This window comes from Nelumbo lutea, chromosome 5 (genome assembly GCF_056320005.1).
Source record: "Nelumbo lutea isolate HS-2025 chromosome 5, American lotus-T2T, whole genome shotgun sequence".
In the NCBI taxonomy this organism is placed as follows: Eukaryota; Viridiplantae; Streptophyta; class Magnoliopsida; order Proteales; family Nelumbonaceae; genus Nelumbo; species Nelumbo lutea.
This window is the reverse complement of record NC_142688.1, coordinates 71489585-71503903: the sequence shown is the minus strand read 5'-3', so window position 1 is coordinate 71503903 and position 14319 is coordinate 71489585. Positions and strand designations below refer to the sequence as shown.

At 39.7% G+C, this 14319-nt stretch overlaps 1 protein-coding gene across 10 annotated transcripts in view; it reads right to left on the bottom strand.

The window, feature by feature from the left end:
- LOC148852865 (acyl-CoA) overlaps positions 1–14319 on the bottom strand; it is a 99566-nt gene that overhangs the window by 58680 nt on the left and 26567 nt on the right. For all 10 annotated transcript variants that reach the window (XM_088945628.1, XM_088945633.1, XM_088945631.1 and 7 more), the window contains 2 exons: positions 6153–6219; positions 3524–3574 (listed from right to left, as the gene is read on the bottom strand). In XM_088945628.1, coding sequence (XP_088801754.1) covers positions 3524–3574; positions 6153–6219 — 118 coding nt within the window. The remainder of the gene's footprint in view (positions 1–3523; positions 3575–6152; positions 6220–14319) is intronic.

Genomic DNA, 14319 nt, shown 5'->3' with positions numbered 1-14319 from the left:
TTTCAAGTAACCAAATGAGGACATGTTTCTAGGAATGGTTTCTTTATCCACCCCCATCTAGAAGGATACAAGAACCCTTGCCTATTTAACACAACAACAAGGCATTGTTGTGACAGGTCACTTTTGGGAACCGTCCTGGCATCTTGCCTATTTAACACTACACTCGGGTTAACATGTAGTGTGCCATTTCTAGAAAACACCCTAGCATTAACACAAAAAGACAAATCAAGATCTATGATCATGAAAGTTCAACAATTGGCTGCCAACCTGCCACAACCCTCCTTTATCTGAGCTTGGGACCGATGGTGTAAGATAAGCTCATGCTCACGAAGTTAGATAATTCATAACAAAAGATACATTTAAAAGGACATCACCCATAGAATTAGAGCATGATGGTAAAAATGAAGGGGTGCATCTAGAGTTTCATGTGATAGACGAATACCACTTAAATCAATAGGAAAATTCTACAAAATAATTTGTAAGGCTAGCTATGTTGCATGGAGTGTAGTGTTGGTCAATCAAAAAACATGTCCAAGAAAATGAGTATGGTAAAAATGTGTATATTGAGACTGAGATGGATGTGAAAAAACTAGAAATGATAGAATCAGAAAAGAAGTCATTCCTAGGAACCTAGGAGTAGCTCCAATATGTGACAAAATGAGAGAAAGTAGATTAGGATGGTTTAGTCCCATGCATAGAAGACCATTGGCAGCACCCATAAAAATAAGTAACTTTTTTGCAAGTTGAAGGGGCTAGAGGGAATAGGGGTACACCAAAAAGGACATGGGTAGAAGTAAGAAACGATTTAGGCTGCGTTTGGAAACGAAGGAAATGCAAATTTGTAAGGTGTAAATTGACATTCTACCGGTTTTGTTAAATAGAAATGGGTTCACTATTTTATGTTTGATTTACTCTTTTCTCATTTGGCACCAATGATGTAAATCAATCAGGAGACTTTTTCCAGTATTTGGTAACTTACACCAATGAAAAAAGTATTGAATGGATCCCAGGCCTTCTAACTGCTGGATTTCTTGCAGGACCACCATAAAATCTGAAAGAAAACAAGTATAACTCCACCCTTGATCCTTGCGTCCCTATTCATTGAGCAGACATGGACCAAAAGGAACTGTACAGCTGTACCCATATAATGGAGGAACTGTACCCACTTCTATCATTGAAGTACTTAGACCAAAAGCATGACCCCTCCATACCTTGGAGATCCCTTTTAATCACCAGAACGATTTGAGAGGTTAATACATTCACAGGGATGAAGCCACTCCCAGATGCCCAAGGAGATGCCGACAATCCTAGAAAGATCTTCGCTGAGATGCTTGAAGTCCACAGATTCCAAGAGCTCTTTAGGCTATCGGTGTTACTGGAACTGTATTGACAGGGGTGGCTGTTATAGAACTGAACCCAGATATAATCAAACAGCTCGATATTCAGGGCATCGTTGAGATACCATCGGGAAAAGGGCACCGAGTAGCTGTCTGATATACCCTCCCTCGATCGTTGTACCCAGATAGGTACCTGGCCAGATTGTCCTAGTGATCAGCCTTTCCTCTCTCGATGTTGAAATCTATGTTGTCGAACACAGCATCACTGGCTGCAACGATTAGGAATCTCCAGCCATGAGTTTCTAGGCAGCAAGAGTAAGTGTGACACTTTCCTTGTGCATAGTCAGATGCTCGAACACTCAGACAGATTATCGGACTCTCAGATCTCAAACGCTGTGATGATATGGGAAAATAGCTGTTACTCAAACCACCGTTCTGGTGGATAAGGGTAAACTCTTGACCTGTTTCCCTCAATGAAAGAAGAGCGTGAAATTTTACTTCGAAAAAATCGAGGTAGTTTTTCACCGCAAGATCGATGTAAATCCTGACATGTTTGCATTTTTACATCGATTTTAGGGGTGTTTTTACAACGTTTCCAAATACGTGCAATTATGGACGGGTGCAATAATGCACTGAACCGGGATTTTCATCGTTTCCAAGCGCAGCCTTAAGCACCAATAACTTAATAATGGAAATGACATTAAATAGAATGGAATGACAAAATAGGATACATAAAGTTGACCCCATAAAGTTGGGATAAGGTTTGGATGATGATGAAGATGATGAGGATGGGTGAGATGAGTAAGTGAAGCTCTCTAGAACAGAAGGTCAAAGCTTTTCAGTGTGTATCCTGTTTAGAGAAATTTTAGTGGTTCATTGTTTTTAGCTTTGGTATTTGTCAGCTGTTTTTACTTTTGCATTTTTTTCTATTGATTGCAACAAAGTTGTTGGTAACATCATCTTTCATAAGCGCACGGAAGAACTTTTTGGGCATGATTCAGATGTTAAGGGGTTTTGTAATGGGTGAACTTCGGTTGGGGAGGCTGAGGTGTTCTGCAGTTGTTTCTTTTCTCTCACAGGTGATTTCTTACCACCTTTCTTGTATCCTTTATTTTTCTTTTATCAAATTTTCTTTACTATCGAAAGAAAAGTTACTTCTGAGGAAACTTTCCTACCATTATGAAGACTGATGACCAGTTGGCAGATATGTTGATAAAGGCTGTAAGTAAAACTCAGCTGAAGAGTGTACTTGAAGACCTTTATTATAATAGATCTACTTTTACTGAATCATACAAGGGCAGTATTTTAACTTTCCATCTTTATTCTCTCTTTTCTTTGGATGGATAACTATGATTCCATCCCTATTCTCTTCATAATTTAATAAAACAAGTCAAGTGAAGCATGGGATATAGTTGCCAAGGTGATGCCTAGGCAACAAGGCACCCTTGGAGGTTTGCCTCGCCTAATCGCCACGCAGTTTTGTACATTGTGTTATAAGATACTTTTATATTCTTAATTTTATGAGATTGTATTATAAATTAGATATTATTAAACTAAAATACTCATTTTGTGTGTAAATACTAATTTCTTTTTATTATCTTTTTATTTTTTAGGGTTTAATCAACACAAACATTGCTAAATGCTGTATTTAACCCTCAAAGACTTCAAAAGCTGAACCACTAAGTAAGGGGTTCAACCCCCCATATTTTTTGAATTTTCCTTTCTTCTTTTTCTTATGAATATGTTGATTTTTATAACTCATGTAAAAAAAATCCATCGCATAGGCGACACCTAGGCATCCACTTAGGCGACTAGGCAACAAGTCACCCCCCTGTCACCTAGCCTCACCTTGGCACCTTGAAAACTATGATGGGATTCATACTCTCTTCTTCCTAAACTCTATCCATTCTATCTGTGAAACTCATTTTCATTAAACAACAGACTAGTTCCCATTATTTGTTTCTTTTTCTGGGTTGGGGCCCACTACAGAAGGTAGTTACAATGGCTGGACTATAGTGAAGGATGTAAATCCATTGGGGTCCATTCACCTTCCTCATATAGAATCTTTATACAGGAAGGCAAGTAGGCAGCAAACCTACAGGACAGAAATTTTGAACAACCAGACCAGTGATACTGTAATAATATAAATATCTGAAACTATGAGTTACAAGATTAACACCAAATACCTTTATCTCATCTCCACGAAGTCGTTTCATTCTCAAGTTTTGAGCAGAAATCTGCACAAGGGAATTATGTTTCATAATTGATATTTTTCTTAACCAATATAAAATTTCAAATTACTCCTCTACCAACAATATAACACAATGAAAACAAACAGTGACTGTTCCAAGCAGTATTTACTGTGTTGATGCACAAAACAACCACATAAAAGTTAGTGCCAGAACAAGCCAAGCTTCAGCTGATAGTTTCCTAATAAACAGACAGGTTAGGTAAAACTCAATATTGGTGATGCAGAAAGAGACAACTTGGGCCTAAGCAGCAGTGAAGATGTATTGAGAAATGAGAAAGAAGTCTAATTTCAGCTATTTCAAATGTATAATTGATCTGACATGTTGCAGAGCTAAAGATGAAAAAGTAAAAAAAAAAAAAAAGAATCTCTATTGACAGGCAAATCTATAATTTAATCCTGAAATGCAACTGATTGGTACCGGTGAATGCACTCAGTAATTCAGCAAAGCTTAGCTGGAGAGTCTATGATGAATGGAGGCAGTTGTGCATATGCATTCAAGGGGTAACATTTCAACAGATGTACAAGAAAAATAATAGGGCAGCAGATGGTTTGATGAATCTGGTACTAGATATGAGGAGGAACCATCCAGTTAATCCCTATTGGCTTACACTCCTTTCTAAAAATAGCTTCATGATTATTCTGTAGTTCTAGAAATATTCTAAGGATCAAAAGATAATAAGTTTCCAATTTTTGTAAGGACAAGTCTCTAGGAAGTATGATCCTTTTCTAGGCATGATATGATCCACAAAATAACTAGAAAAAACAACAAAAAAAAAAAACAATTCATGTACAAAAGGTCAGCCATCTCAAAACTTCACGCAGTATGCTAACCCAAGATCTCTCGTCCAATACCAACTTGTCTTTCTGTTCAGATTTCATATGTATAATAAAGTGAATAAAAGGTTATTTCCATATCCAGTCTACCCATCCCAAGAAGACAGAGGAGAAGAAATTCACAATTTTGGGGAAAAGAAAAATCAGTTAGGCATCTCAGCCCTTAGACCATTTATATGTTGTGTACATCACAAAATACTGAAATATGAAATACCTCTAATGACGTAGTTCAACTTAATATGTATGAGACCATACAAAATACTGAAAAATGAACCAGTTTCCTCCTTCCTTGTACCTTCTAACTCACTTTTGGATTCGGCTGGAACCTGGGTTTGAGAAGAGATATCAGGGACACAGAGTTAGGATGTACTTCAGCCTTATTATCCATCCCTGAAGGGGTCTTCCTAGAGACAACAAAGGCAGACAATAGAATTTGGACACTCACTCCCTCGGGTTCCTACACCTGTGCCTCTTTATTTAAGGCCCTAATGCAACCTTCTTCTGTTGGACTGTCCTTCCCTGTTAAAGAGGTGAGGCGTCAACCTATACCTCCAAAGGTTGTGAGCTTCTGTTGGGAAGCCCTTCTAGAAAGAGTTAATACAGGAGATTTACTTCAAAGAAAAAGACCCAATAGCTGTTTGTCTCCTCACTGGTGTGTCCTCTGTAAATCTCATAGTGAGTCTGGATACCATTTACTAATTTCCTGACAGTTTGCTAAAGTCATTTGGGAATGGTTTACTTCTCTATTGGTGGACTCCCCCTTTGAATGTGCAAAGCTTATTCACTTCCATGCCTAACTGGCCAACAAAAAGGGCCAAGATCATGTGGAAATGTGTTAGGGCTGCAGTTTGTTGGACTGTTTGGGATGAGAGAAATTCATGGATTTTTTTCAGATAAGGAGAGAAGCTTGGAAGTAATATTGGAGATTATTCAGTTGATGAGATGCTAAGAAATTGGAAGGAGATTGCAGAATCAGCTTCAGCTAAGAAGGCTTCAAGCTCTTGCTGGAACCCTCCACTTCACAGCTTTACCCAACAGAATTCTGATGGCAGCGGTATGGGCAATCCAGGACCCTCTGGAATAGGGGGAGTGATAAGAGATGAAAAAGGGAATCTGTTAGCTGTGTATTCTGGTCCAATTAGGGTGGGAGATTCCTTGAGGGCTGAGATACTAGGAGCTCTTGAAGGGATACAAAGGGTCTAGGACATGCATATTAAAAAATTGATCACAGAAGGTGATTCTGAAATTGTGGTGAACTGGCTAAAAGATGACAACTCTAAGCTCTGAATTACAGCAATGAAAAGAGGAAATTTAAGCGGCTGACTAAGGACATTGAAATTCGTTATACATGGGTAAAGAGAAGTGCAAATTCATTGGCAAATGGTTTAGATAGGCAAGGGGTGAACAGAAACTCTATGTTTTGGGCTGTTTTGTAATTGTTTTAAGGTTTGGGTGTACATTGGTGTATTAGGGAGTTTAGATTTTTTAGCTCCTTTGCCATGCAATTTCTCAATCCTTAATAAAATTCACTGGTATTGATTAAAAAAAAATTATGAGACCATACAATTTAACAATACATATCCATATCTCACTCAAATAGTTTTACCAGTTATGGAGATCGGTTGCATGACAATTGACAGTGTCAAATTTTCAGGATTTTCGTACAAATAATTAACTGAATCTACATACTGAAAATATACCAATTCAAGAAGCATTCATATTACATTTACCTTCTTCCTCTCTTGACGAATGTTTTTCCGTTTACTTTGCTTCATGTCCATCAAAAAGTCATCAAAACTGTTACACAAAGCATATAGTGCAGAACTTAGTAATGAAAATATGAACTAGATTATATAACATTTAAGCATAGCAAACATAAAGATAGATTCAGGTTTGTGTACCTGTGGTGGGATATTGTAGTCTAGAGAATGAAAGAAAGGGTGTTTATGTCTTATATCTAATATTTAATAATGGAAGCTATTTACGTTTTTCATACCTTGTAAATTTAGGTATATATGTAAATAGAATGGAGCATCACGCCATGAATACATTTCCCTGAAATCTCTCTTCTTTGCTTACATTAACTCAAAACCACACGAAATTACAACACAGTATCAGAACACTGATCTAAGAAGTCAACTAAAATTTTTTCTCCCTTTATTCTGAGTTCTTCTCACACAGGAACCTGCTATGTCAGCATGTTGTTTTATGACATCAGCATGGTTGTACAGATGGCAGAACCCTGATGCAAGAAATCCTTAGGCTGTCTTTGGTTTGAAAGAAAAGGTAGGGAACCCATGCACTTTTCTAGGCATGTTTCCCTACATTTACCTTCCTGTCCCCGCCATTTCATTCAAACCACAGTAGCAAACACAGCTTTAGTGCCTGCTGAGGTATTTTTAGAAGAACTTTGATACAAATAATAACTGACAGTTGCAATTATTTGAATATTTTTCAGCTAATTTTTGTGTTGAACCACTTCACTTCAAGGGAGTTCACCTCCTTCAAGAAGAAGATAAGAACCGAGAAGGGAATTGCGATAAAACTCGGCATAACTCCTCTTCCTCAGCTTTCTTTATTACAATCATTACCCATTACTCTGCCCTAACCAATTCTAACTTCACACATGCAGGTTCTAACTAATCGGTGTATTCCTTCTGCCTTCAAGTATAGCCAAAACGAAATGAACATGGGGTGGGTGCTGCACCTGTAGTCTGTGGGCTGCTCACATGGGCCGTATCATGGGCCTGAGTAGTGGCTTGTGATGGTGGGTCCTGTGGGTTCTCATCAATTACCCTCCCCTCAAAAGCAACTTTGTCCTCAAGGTTGAAGCCAGGGTACTGCTGCTGAATATATGAACGTGATTCCCAGGTGGCATCTTCAAGAAGAATCCCAGTCTAGGCAATTAAACCTTCTTTTACAAACTTTTTTCCTTGGCTTAAGAGGTACCATTTGGAGAGATCCATCATCTGAGAATTTCAGGAGAGTGGTGCATGTTGAAAATATATTTTATTTGTGTGAAAACCTTATTTAGTCATAGGTTACAGTAAAGAAGAAGGAGAAGAAGAAGAAGGGTTTGACCAGTAGAGGAAAATCAGTCCTCTCTCTAGTCAACCCACTTGTATTTATCTCCAATAACATAGTTACAAGAAAGACCATATTGTCCCTCATAAGTGATGGGACACATCACTTAAACTTAAATAAAACAGACCTTTCACTCTCAAATAGATAAACCCAAATGACCAAAATACCCCTGTATATGTCATATAGTCCCAACTTGTCACAAATATAATCTACTCTGCCCCGAGACAATCCCTTTGTAAAGAGATCTGCCCACTGATTTCCTGAGCTCACATGAGATGTGGTTATCACTCCACTTATCACTTTCTCTCTCACAAAGTGACAATCAACCTCAATATGCTTGGTTATCTCATGGAAGACTGGGTTGGAAGAGATGTGAACAGCAACTTGGTTATCATAGTATAGTAGTATAGTCTCATGGGTTTGTCAATCGAGAACCCCATCTCTTGTAGCAAGTTCTTCAACCATACTAGTTCACATGTGGTATGAGCCATAGCTCTGTACTCAGCTTCTGCACTACTCCTTGCCACCATTGTTTGTTTCTTGCTCTTCCAAGTTACAAGATTGCCACCAAGGAAGGTACAATACCCTGTAGTTGATCTCCTGTCTGATATAGAACCAACCCAATCAACATCTGTATACCCTACTATTTCAAGAGTCCCTCCACTTTGGTATAGCAAACCACGACCTGGAGCACCCTTCAGGTACCTAACAATCCTTACAACTACTTCCCAATGACGAATCCGAGGATGTTGCATAAACTGACTCACCATACTCACAGCAAATGATATATCTGGTCGGGTAATAGTCAGATAATTCAACTTTCCCACCAACCTCCTGTATCTTCCAGGATCATCAAACTCTTCACCTGCATCAACACACAACTTGACATTAAGTTCCATAGGAGTCTCTGTTGGTTTAGCACCTAACAGTCTTGTTTCTTCAAGTAAGTCAATAACATATTTTCTTTGACATAAGTTAATTTCATGCCTTGACCTTGCAACTTCTATTCCCAAGAAGTACTTCAGCTTACCCAAATCTTTCGTATTGAAGTGGTCCTGTAGGAATTTCTTCAACCTATCAAGCCCATTACTGTCACTCCCAGTTATGACAATATCACCCACATACACCACTAGCAAGATTTTCCCATCTTTTGAGTCATGGTTGAACACAGAATGGTCTACCTGACACTGTTTCATCCCAAGGTCTTTCACTACTTCACTGATCCTACCAAACCATGCGCGTGGAGATTGTTTCAGTCCATAAATTGCCTTTTTGAATCTACAAACCTTACCATCCTCCCCATGAGCAACAAACCCTGGTGGTTGCTCCATATACACTTCCTCAATGAGATCACCATATAGGAAAGCATTTTTTATGTCAAGTTGCATAAGAGGCCAATCATACATAGCAGCTAATGAAATCAACACCCGAATTGAACCAATTTTAGCCACAAGAGAAAATGTCTCCATATAGTCCACACCATACAGTTGAGAATAGTCATTGGCCACAAACATGGCCTTCAATTGCTCCACACTGCCATCTGGAAGATACTTCACTGTGTAGACCCACTTACACCCAACAGCATGCTTACTAGGAGGAAGAGCAGTGAGTTCCCACGTGTGATTGTGTTGTAGAGCAGAGAGTTGCTCTTCCATGGCTTGCTGCCACCTTGGGGAGGTAAGGGATTCCTGGACAGTCTTGGGAATGGAAACAGATGATAGCAATGATATAAAGTTGCGATGAGAAGCAAAAAGGTGAGAAGCTGAAACATAGTGTGAAATAGGATGAGAAGTACAAGTGCGCTTACCTTTCCGCAGGGCAATAGGAAGATCAAGGTCCAAGGGAGAAGAAGCAATGACAGGATCTGTCGACGAGGGCTGAATTGGAGGAGGGGCCGGTGCTCTTCTGTAAGTGTACACTTGTCTGATTGGTGGCCTCTCAGTAGTAATTGGCACGGGAGGTGAATCTGCAACTGTAATGGGAACCACGGGAAGGGGATCCGCAACAGGGACGAGAAGAGGAACTACGGGAGAAGGAGAAGAAACCACAATATCCGAGAAAAAAGGAACCAATTCAAAGAAGGTGACATTGGATCACACAAATGACTTATGGAAGTTAGGGTTATAGCACTTATACTAACTAAGTCCTTGAGTAGCCAAGGAAGATACACTTAGTAGCTCGTGCATCTAACTTGTCTAAACCAGGCCCCAAGTTTTGAACAAAACAAACACATCCAAAGACTCTTGGGGTGAGAGGAAACGGAGATAAGGTGGGAAACAACACCGAGAAAGGGGATTGACTTCCAAGGATGGACAGGGGCATCCGATTGATGAGAAAACAGGATGTGAGGACAGCATCACTCCAAAAATGCTTTGGGACATTCATATTAAGCATCAAAGACCGAGCAGTTTCAAGGAGATGTCGATTTTTCCGTTCAGCTACACCGCTCTGTTGTGGGGTGTAGGCACAAGAAGTTTGATGAATTATTCCATAGTGCTCTAAGTATTGCTAAAATGGTATTGAGGTGTATTCTTTGGCATTATCGAAGCAAAGAATTTTAATATGAACACCAAATTGGGTATGTATTTCAGCATAAAATTTTTGAAAAATAAAGAACAATTCACTGCGATCTTTCATAACATAAATCCATGTCATCCTTGAAAAGTCATCAACAAAAATTACAAAATACTTATGACTATTGTATGTCATCACTTTGATCGGACCCCAGACATAAGAATAAACTAAAGAAAAAGGACTCAAGACACGACTATCAACTCTTGGACTAAAAGAGACTGATGTTTCCCAAGCTGACATGACTCACAATCCAAAGATGAATGATGACTCAAGGAATGAACCAGCAACTTCAGAGCCTTGAGAGAAGGATGACCAAGTCTGCAGTGCCATTGAAAAGGAGTAAGAGACGACTGAAAAGCTACTAGAGGGCCACCACCATCAAGGCAATGCAATCCACCTGCCTCATGCCCTCCACCAATCTTCATCCCCGTCTTGAGATCCTGAAACACACAAGAAGAGGGATAAAAGGTTATGGAACGATTAAGTGACTTGGTTAATCTACTTGTTAGTAAACCCTAGCAGATTCTAGGTTGAAGTAGAGAAGAAGAAAGAAAAGAGAAAGAAGAAGAAGAAGAAGAAGAAAGGTTCGGCCAGACTAGAAGGGAGTCAAAAATCACTCTTCCCTAGCTGACCCACTTGTATTTATTCAAAAACATAGAGTTACAAAAAAGACCATTTTGTCCCTCATAGAAGATGGGACACATAACTTAAACTCAGATACAATAGACCTTTCACTCTCAAGAAGATAATCCAGAATGACCAAAATACCCCTGACTCGAGCATTCTAACACTACTAACAGACATAAGGTTAAAGGGAAACTTTGGACATATAAAACAAATGATAAAGACAAGGAGGAGAGATCAGCATCACCAACACCACAGATGGGAGATGTAGAACCATTAGCAAGAGTAAATGTTTGAGATGTGGAGGACCGAGAAAGAGAAGAAAATACATTAGGAGCCCCAAACATATGGTCCGAGGCTCCGGAGTCAATGATCTAGTGTGAAGGCTTAGAAGCCAAGCAAGCCATACCTGAATGGGCAAGGGCAGTTGTGTTCTGCTGAGAAGATGTCTGAAGGAACTGCTCATATACTACATGGGGTACACTCACTATCTCCTTCCCAGAAACACCAATAGATGTGGAGAGGATCAGGTCAGTTTGTTGACTTTCAGTATCTGTACCACTACTCTTAGTCACAGCATGGTTAGCCCAAGTGTTGGGTGGACCATGTAAATCATAGCAGAAATTAACCGTGTGCCCCTCTAATCCACAATATGTACACTTCCTAGGGGCATTACTTATTCCATTACCACAACCTCCCCCTGATTCCCGACCTCCACTCCGGCCACCAGCACGATTAAACATGGGACCACCACGGTTACCTGGAAGTCCACGACCACCACCACCACCTCTATTTCCACGGCCTCCCCCTATAGTCACCACAAAACCAGATCTGTCTGAGAGAGAAGAATGCTCTATAGACTCAATAGATGTCCTCCTAAGACGGGCAAAACCTTTTTCAAGTGAGGGAAGAGCAGACTCCCCCAGTATTTGTGCTTGGACAGACTCATATTCAGCCTTCAAACCCACCAGAAACCTTGTCACATCAAGTTGCTCACGCTGTTGTTGCTGAATCTGAACATCCTGTGTCAGAGGATGATACACATTGAGCTCATTTCGGATATTCCTCAGACTTGCATAGCATTCCTCCAAGCTTTGACTGCCTTGCTTCAGATTAAAGTACTCTTGGTACAAACGATACACCCTAGTTGTATTGTCTTGCCCGGAATACAGTTTCTTAGCATGATCCCAGATTTCTTTAGTTGTATCTAGGAAACATAAAGTTCACGCTAATTTTTGGTTCCATGCTATTCTACAGCCATATCATTATTTGTGCATCTTCCTATTCCCAGTCACTAAACCCTAGAGAATCAGAGGAGGGTTTCTCCTCTCTCACATGTTTTACTTTTTTCTTGGCTTTTAAAAACACCTCCACAGATTTTGCCCACGGCACATAATTCTCACCATTCAACTTAATAGATGTCATTTAAACATTTAGGTAATCTGGAGAAATCATAACGCCTGTTTTATTGTCATTCCCATTTCCAATCAATGCCATCTTAACTAATTCACCTTACCTCACAAAGAAATACTGCTATATGTTGAGTATTCACCTTCAAATATTCAGCACAACCTCACACACTTCCACAAAACTTATCTCACTTTCAGCACCACCAACTTCTTTAAATACACATTACACATCAAATACAAAAGCTGAAATCACTCAGTCATTAAATCAAACACCTGTATTGCACACTGCAAAACCACTCACACACCAAATACAAGGGCTGAAATCACTCAGCCATTAAACCAAACAATTACACTGCACTCTGCAGAACCAACTTGTACTCAGCTGAACACTGTTCACCCGAACCTGCTCTCTTCATACCATCAAATAGAGAGCTTCCTACCAATCACCACAAACAGCCACTGCACCACAAACCGGAGGCATGAAGGCCTCCTACAGAGAAAAACAACCACTCCTTTTCAACCTTTCCCTTAATCTCCTAGTGGTTCTTGAGAAATCTGCAAAACCCTAGAGAGGAGGGCAATAAAAAAAAAAAAACTGGGTAAACCAAAATAAAAGAGCAAGACGAGCAGATCTGAACTTGTTACATGCGCTCAGATACCATGTGAAAACCTTATTTAGTCCTAGGTTACAGTAGAGAAGAAGAAGAAGAAGAAGAAGAAGAGGAGAAGAAGAAGAAGGGTTCGGCCAGTAGAGGAAAATCAGTCCTCTCTCTAGTCAACCCCCTTGTATTTATCTCCAATAACATAGTTACAAGAAAGACCATATTGTCCCTCATAAGTGAAGGGACACATAACTTAAACTTAAATAAAACAGACCTTTCACTCTCAAATAGATAAACCTAAATGACCAAAATACCCCTGTTTTGTGTACTCTAACAATTTGTAAGGGCCTATTTGTCTTTCTTGGTGTTCTTTTGCATTTGGGCGTGCTAAGGGCATATGTGTAATTTACTCATAATATATCTTTCTTTGTGGGAGTGAACAGTAACACACCCCACACCTACTAGCTCGAGTTTTCATCTTGGTATCAGAGCAGGGAGGTCTAGAGATTCTTTGTTGAGGAGCTTTGTCATGTCGGTAGCTTGCTGACATCAGCGGTCCATACAGCCAATGGCAACTGATCTTAGTTTTGGTAGGGTTTTGTAGTTCGGCAGTAATAAAAGAGAAAAGAAGGAAAAAAGAAGAAAGAGTGTTTTGTTTTGTATTATGGTTGGCGGTACCCTAAGTTAATATTTATACTTAGGGCGACAACTTATAACAAATAACATAGGAAAAAACCAAAAATGCCCTTACTAGGCCGCCACATGTTACAACACTCCCCCTCAAGTTGGAGTATATATGTCAATCATGCCCAACTTGTCACACAATTCATTATGTCGCAAATAGCGAAGACCCTTTGTAAGGACATCAGCTAATTGTTCCTTGGAACTGATGTAAAGAGTACAAACTTCCCCCTTTTCAAGATTTTCCCTTATGAAATGCTTGTCAACTTCAATATGCTTGGTCCTGTCATAAAGAACTGGATTGGCTGCAATATTAATGGAAGCCTTGTTGTCACAATAGAGAGACATTGGACCATCAACAAAGAAGCCCAACTCTCCAATCAAATTCTTTACCCATAGCACTTCAGCAACTCCATGTGCCATGGCCCTATACTCAGCCTCAGCACTAGATCTGGCCACTACATTTTGTTTTTTGCTTCTCCAAGTGGCCAAGTTTCCACCAACCAAGGTACAATATCCACTAGTTGATTTTCTATCATCAACTGCTCCAGCCCAATCTACATCTGTGTAGACTTCCACTTTCATATGACCATGTTTCTTGAAAAGTAACCCAGTTCCTAGATATTTCTTTAGATATCTGAGTACTCTCTCAGTTGACTCTAAATGGGAGGATGTTGGTGCATGCATAAACTAACTAAGGACACCAATAGCATAAGCTATATCTGACCGAATCACTGATAGGTAGAGAAGTCTTCCTACCAACCTTTGAAACTTCTTGACAACTGTCATTGGTTCTCCAGTACAAGCACCAAGCCAATGGTTTTCCTCAATAGAGGAAACTACAGGCTTTGCTCCTAACTTTCCCGTGTCCTGCAAAAGATCTAGAACATACTTCCTTTAGGAATGAAGATGCCTTGTTTTGA